This window comes from Hyposmocoma kahamanoa, unplaced genomic scaffold (genome assembly GCF_003589595.1).
Source record: "Hyposmocoma kahamanoa isolate Upper Pololo Valley unplaced genomic scaffold, ASM358959v1 87, whole genome shotgun sequence".
Lineage (NCBI taxonomy): Eukaryota > Metazoa > Arthropoda > Insecta > Lepidoptera > Cosmopterigidae > Hyposmocoma > Hyposmocoma kahamanoa.
Window position 1 is genome coordinate 10,195,632 of NW_020654422.1, and position 6,700 is coordinate 10,202,331.

At 31.5% G+C, this 6,700-nt stretch overlaps 1 protein-coding gene across 1 annotated transcript; it reads left to right on the forward strand.

Annotated features, from left to right (window-relative positions):
* Positions 1-1,260: 1,260 nt before the first annotated feature.
* LOC113235430 (succinate dehydrogenase assembly factor 2-B, mitochondrial-like) lies at positions 1,261-6,567 on the forward strand. The gene is made up of 3 exons (XM_026471111.1): positions 1,261-1,392; positions 1,469-1,602; positions 6,185-6,567. The coding sequence occupies exons 1-3, from the start codon at positions 1,375-1,377 to the stop codon at positions 6,459-6,461; spliced, it is 429 nt and encodes a 142-aa protein (XP_026326896.1). The 5' UTR covers positions 1,261-1,374; the 3' UTR covers positions 6,462-6,567.
* The last annotated feature ends 133 nt before the right edge of the window (positions 6,568-6,700 follow it).

Here is a 6,700-nt window from a genome sequence, read left to right on the forward strand (position 1 = left end):
ATTAGTGCCGATCTGTCTGTTTTACATTTTTTGTAAGAGAAACCCAGAGAATGTAATATCTTTCTTAGATGTTCACGGCTTCCATTAAATCCCAAATCTTCTTTAACTACAGGTAATAAATTTCGTAGTGTAGGCACCTGAGAAAAAAAAAGTTTTTATTTATTACATAATACTGTTTTTTTATTGAAGAAAGTGGCATTAATATAAAATATAATACATGCCTGTTTTTTCACCGTGTAGAAGAAATGAACCTTTTGTCTAATTGCGCAGAGGTCAAAATCATCGAGATCTTTCTTTGGTCGAACTTTCCTATGTTTACCAGGTGTAGAAAACACGCCATTATTTTTTTCACCTTCTTCAACAATTTTTCTTATGGTATTGACAGATTTACCTAAAATAAATACCAAACATACACAAATATACCAAAACTCCAATTTATTTGAATTTTAAGTCTTGAAAGAATCAAAAATATTAAGTCAACTTATAAATGATACGTAAACATAACCTTAGTTACTATTTTGTCAACAAAACACAAAAACTCGTTAATTGTATATTATAAGTAGTGCAAAGTGCATAATTCGACATGTAGAACGTAATAATAATTGAATAATTTGCATAAATACCTGTCATATCGGCTGTTCTCTGATAAACATTGTTAATTTCAGACAAAATTTGTCCCGCTTGAGATTCAGCCAAACATCGTAAAAAAACTTGGTATATCACTGTTCTACCACTACTACGAATCGTTTTGTTCATTTTAAATAACAAAACAAGCAACAACCGTACGAGAATTTACAGAGCTTCGTATAAAATTACTCAGCGCATACAGCAATAACACAAAAGCTACTGATTATTTGACACCACTGACATTTTTAATAGTGTTGCCACAAATATCTTTTTTTAGTTCCAGTTTTCACCGCGTCATACTCTTTTTTGCCAAGCTGTAAGTATGATTTCTAGTGCTTGAAATCACACTCAAGTCTTGACTTGAGCATTGTGTGGAGTTTTGGAGTACGACTCAAGTACTGTCGTTCTTGACGAAATCATTATTGAGACAAGACTTGCCCAAACTATGAATACGATTCGAATTGCTTTCAATTTCAATTGATTCGCTTGAAAATCGCATTGAAATTAATCGATACAAAAAAATCGTAATCTTCTCGATGTCGAATCGTAATCTTGTCGAATCGAATCGTAATGTGAATCTTCCCTTATTGTCACTGACTCCACAGATTAAAAAGATATAGTCTCACTGTCAGTGTCAGTCGAGTCCACCAAAATATATTGTTTTTTTACTTTCTTGAAAAGTCTATTTATGTCTTGTATTAGTAGTTTGTGATTTATGTGCAATACTTTAAACTAGAGAATCATAAAATGCTTCGTCTACGGCCTGTGAGTAAAATAACAGTCCGAAGTTTAATATCATGTTTAAGTCCGAAATTTAAAACCAACGTATGTTGTTTTCCAGTTGCTACGGCTGGTAGGCAGAAAGTCGGATGTTAGAACATTTTGCAGCACCATAGACACTACTAACACTGATATTCCTCGGCCGCCTGTGTACGATATTCATAAACCTCAGACACTTGAGGACCGGAAATCCAGGTAGGTACTTTTTATACTATATATCCTGTTTAAGAGAGCAACGGGAAATATGTTAAATCCAGTGCATAAGTTACAGACCTGAAAAACCTAGCTAGTAATTTATCGCTGCAGGAAAAAATTCTTGTACATATTAACAACACATTAGGGAGAGGAATCAACTTTTAAATTCAGAAAAAAATTGAGATGAAAGGAATTGTACAGAACAGATTAACTTTCTAGACTTTGTACCTATGTAAATAAAGAGGATCAGACTGAAGCGAAGGGGGCACTATGGAAACAAGACAAACGTTTGACCCTTTTAAAAATGTTATTGTAATTTGAGTTCAATTTTCTTGTTTCAAGTAGAAAATAAACACTTTTTATTAGAATTTTTATATTTTTAAATAAAAACTTTTCCTGCTAATTTTCTCGATAATCATTGGCCGTAGATGAAAAATAATGATAAGAATAAAAAATGTTTATTTCTATCTATTCTACTTGTAATGAGCATTAAAAACAAACAATAGTAATTTTTTGAAAATTATTAAAATTTTCTGATCTGTTTCCATAGTGCCCCCTTTTGTTCAGTCCAACCAAAGAGGATCTAAAGCAGTGTTTTGAATTGAGGGAGGAGGAGGGAATACCTTAAAATTCGAGTAACATAAAGAATAATGTGGACATTCCCTTCTACAAATCCTGGAACTTCTTGAAACTGAATATTTTTAATAGATGCATGTTATTTATTGAAATTTGAGTATTGGGCAACAAATTTTTTTTTCCTCTATAGAGGATTTGTTACAAATTATTGTCCTAAAAAAGTAATATTATAGTTATACAACTATAATAGAAATACTTTCTGTAGGTGCGACTTACTCAGCACAAGAGATCTTTTTTAACGTATATTTCACTACTGTTAGAAGTAACTGCTTTCTCTTCCACACATCATTATTGATCACAAATTATTATCAAGCTCTCCTAGAGACCCTTGCATGCCAATTTTCAGCCGGATCGAAGCGAGTTTTTCTTCGGCCGCCATTTTTAAATCGCCATCTTGAATATTTTTTAAACCCAGGCAGTTTACCAGTGTTACCCTCTATGATATTCCTTCGAGCACCTACCTATCTATAATAGTTTCCGTGATAGGGGGCTTAGAAATTTGTATGGCGGCCATCTTATTTATTTGAATTTCGAACATTTTTTACTTCCCGCGGAAATTGACCAGGGTGTACCTCATAAAAATGCACAAATACTCCCTCCGTATATTATAGTTTTTGCAGGCCATTGATCACTCTTTCATATTTTCCATATTCAGGTCCTCTCATATTTGATTCTTTGCTTTGGAGCCTATCCGCATACAACGGTGTAAATATTTTTTTCCCACCATATTGGGAAGTATGTGTTCTATTTCTATCAGTGAGTAAAAACTTGTAGCTTTATATATATAATAATAACTGTTTATTTTTTAAAGGAGAAATTGGGTATGTGAATCATAGAATTCAAATGTGAATATTAGTTGGCCAATATAAATGCGATAAGGCATGTCTTTTTAAGAAGGAAAAATTAAAAGATTTTTATTTATTTTATTTTATTTGACTAGTTATTGTTTTTCATAAAAATGAGTATTTAAATACTCATTTCAATGCAATTAGTGAATTACCAAGGATGTTGTACCTTTCACTGTAAAAAAAACAATTAGGGATCTGCATGCGTGTGATTGTTTAACAGGAAAATATTTTGAATACTATCAATTTATATTTTTGAAGCCTGTTAAAACTTTGCAAAGAGCTGCCTTATTCAGAGTGTTATGTCATGCTTGACAAACATTTTACACGTTGGTTTATTAAAATTACCACTTCCACAGTCGGTTGTTATGGTGAAGTTCAATGTACCACTAACACCATCAAAGGATGTCACAAAAAATAACTCGAAATTTTCTTTAAACAGAAGTAACAGTATCAAGATTTTTAAAATAAAGAAATGTTAATAAAAAGAACATAACAAGAACCAGCAAAGACAAAAACGCGGCATTTAAGAAACAAAAATAAATTAAAAAATTGATACTTTAGTTGGTGTTGTAGTCTTATAGTACCTATATGAAACCAACAAAACTATCAAATGAAATTAAAAAAATTTAATATATAATAAAAATATTATATACAAAAATTAAAAAAAATCAACGATTGCAATGCGATTATACCGTAATTCTTTCAAACAGTAGCCATATGAAACTAAATCATCACAAATCTGCCTAGATGATTAAATTTTATCTATAAACAGATAACTAACAACTAGGCACATTGTGTAATTTGTTATTCATCAATCTGTGTATAACTTTTTTTATGAGAAAATATTAGAGATATTGCATCACTTCAATCAGTTTGCATGTTAATACAATACAAGCTTGTCCTGCGCATTTGTGTTTTTTGTACATTTTAATATTATTTTATGACATTTTTGTTATCTTTTAACCTATCATAGAAAAACACATTATTATACATATATTGTTTGTGATTAACAAGGATATTAGGGCCTCTCTTCTCAATATGTAACACTGTCCAGAATCCAATTTAGTAAATCATAAATACATCAAGCAAATATTATTTTTATTTGTACAATCTGCCGTAACCCTACTGTTATGGGTGTGGCCATTGACTTACAAATAAATGGACGACGGGTCTAATACAAAAACCACGAAAAAAATGTCCCAAGTCAACCTATTCGAAATTTAAATTGTAATGTCATCGCAGTATCGCGCTGTCAGTCGAACAAATGAAGACTAAAGCGGAGTTTGGCGCTCTGTATACGATTTTAGCGCCTTACAAGTGCGGACACTTTTTAGCGCGGACCCGACGTCCATATAATTGTAAGTCAATGGGTGTGGCAATTAGATTATCAGTCGCCTCATTATTGATTAAGTGGATCTGCCCACAAGGTAACTATGCGTACTGCTGATTCCAGATAATGCCAAGTTAAACGTTATCAGTTGTTTGTGTGCTTTATCAGAGATTTTCTTTGGCGTCATGGTTTTTCAAGAAAGTGTAACGTTTTACTATTTTCACCATTGACCTACCAACAAATGGATGTCGGGTCTAATACAAAAACCATGAAAAAAATGTCCGAAGTTAACCTATACAAACGTAGTGCATGTAACGAAATATAAAAAACACTAAAACATTTAATTTAAATTGTAACGTCATTGTAGTACGGCCTAATTTTGCTTGCAACAATTTAAGGACCCCAAAAACACCAAATTCAGCTTCTACTGAAAATTTAACAAAATGCACCATATTTAGATTCGACTGAAAATTACTTGAACACAAGAGTAATGGAGTAGCCTTTATCGTAAATAGTAATTAATTTTTATATATATTACTATGTCGAATTTTGTGCAAATTCACTTAAAGAAATAATAAAGAGTTGGGCAGATACAAACACACAAATATTACTATAAATGTGAAAATAACCGTGTACTATAAGAAATGTACTGATATTCCAACTAAACGTAAACCGTAATTCCGAAAACCGATTTAGTTTAGTTTTGTAATTTTCCTAAAAAAATACATATGACATTTTATTTCGTTAGCTCGAATTAAACGTCATTAATAAAAAATATTTTTTTAAATAAGATTATAATCAAAGCGACTATATAGTTTCTTTGTTCTAAATATTTCAATAGCTTGTGGTTCGAACAATTGAAAATGACCAAAAAGTTTATATAAGCTTCTTGAAATTGACGTAATGGGTCACTTTCCATCTTTTGCGCATGCAATGTGTAGAAAAAGGACAGTTAGCTATTTGATTATATATATTTATTTATATATACATGTGCTTTTGTAATTTATATTTACGATTCATTTATATATAGATTAAATACGATACAACTGTACAAAACAACACTTTTAAATGAGAACTATGATAACACAATATATTTGTTTAGTGAAAATATGATACAAAATCCTGTTTTTACACTTTACTGCAGTAATTTATACAAGTTATTATTATATGGTACTGCATGATTGACAACCGCGCTGTCACTCGAACAAACGAAGACTGTTGCGCGATTGACGCTTTGTATGCGATTTTAACGTCCTGTTGGTGCGGACACTTTTTAGCGCGAACCCGACGTCCATTTATTGGTAGGTCAATGATTTTCACAGATTTATTTGGTCACCACTCAGTTACAAGATATAAACAAATAATTATGACGATCATTCGTATCAACATTATTTTTTGGTTGTATGCATATAATACATACAGATATGAATGATTAAATGTCAGGTGCTTGATAACAATTATTATTAATTATAAGTATGTGACTTTACCGTTCCTGTAACTGGGGTGCAAAAGTATTATGCAATAACAATTAACTGTCTGGCACATAGTCACAACAATTTCTTGGTCATAACAAGGGAATTATTTTTTGTCTATGAATAATGGAGTAACGAAATTAATTCCATGGATGATGTCTATCTCTCTTAATTTAAATTAGTTAATTCAACTAAAATGTTTAACTATAAATTTGATACGAATGCCACAAAACCATTTATACAGCCATTATGCCACCAGAAACTAAAAACCATAATTCGCGTTTCATTAATTCCAGGCTGCTTTACCAATCTCGCAAGAGGGGAATGCTTGAGAATGATCTGCTCCTAAGTACGTTTGCCCACAAGTACCTTGATGGTTTCACTGAGGAGCAGACCATGCAATATGATCGCCTCATTAACATCGTGGACAATGATTGGGATCTCTTCTATTGGATAGTTGGCAAACAACCCACTCCGGCAGAATACGACAACGAAGTAATGGATATGCTAAAGAAACATGCGAAGAATGAAGAAAGGAAGATTCTCGAGATGCCTGAATTGAAACTTGATTAATGTAGTATCTTTAAGTTTTGTAGCACTATTTAGTACAGTATTAATTTCAATTTATTTTAATTAAAATAAATTATTTGTCGAGTGTTAATGTTTCTCATAATGTGATTAAAGTTTTTGTTGATATTATAGAATGTTTGCGGTTTCTGTTAGAGTTCCTAAATCTACTGTTTAGTATGTACATATGTGAGTAGTTTTTGTATTAAAGTTATAAGAGCTATATAGTATAAAAAACTTCCATA

Bases quoted from the DNA above. Each gene is read 5' to 3' on its own strand.
- LOC113235430 (XM_026471111.1), top strand. The intron at 1,603-6,184 runs GTAGGTACTTTT...CATTAATTCCAG, and splicing joins CTTGAGGACCGGAAATCCAG to GCTGCTTTACCAATCTCGCA.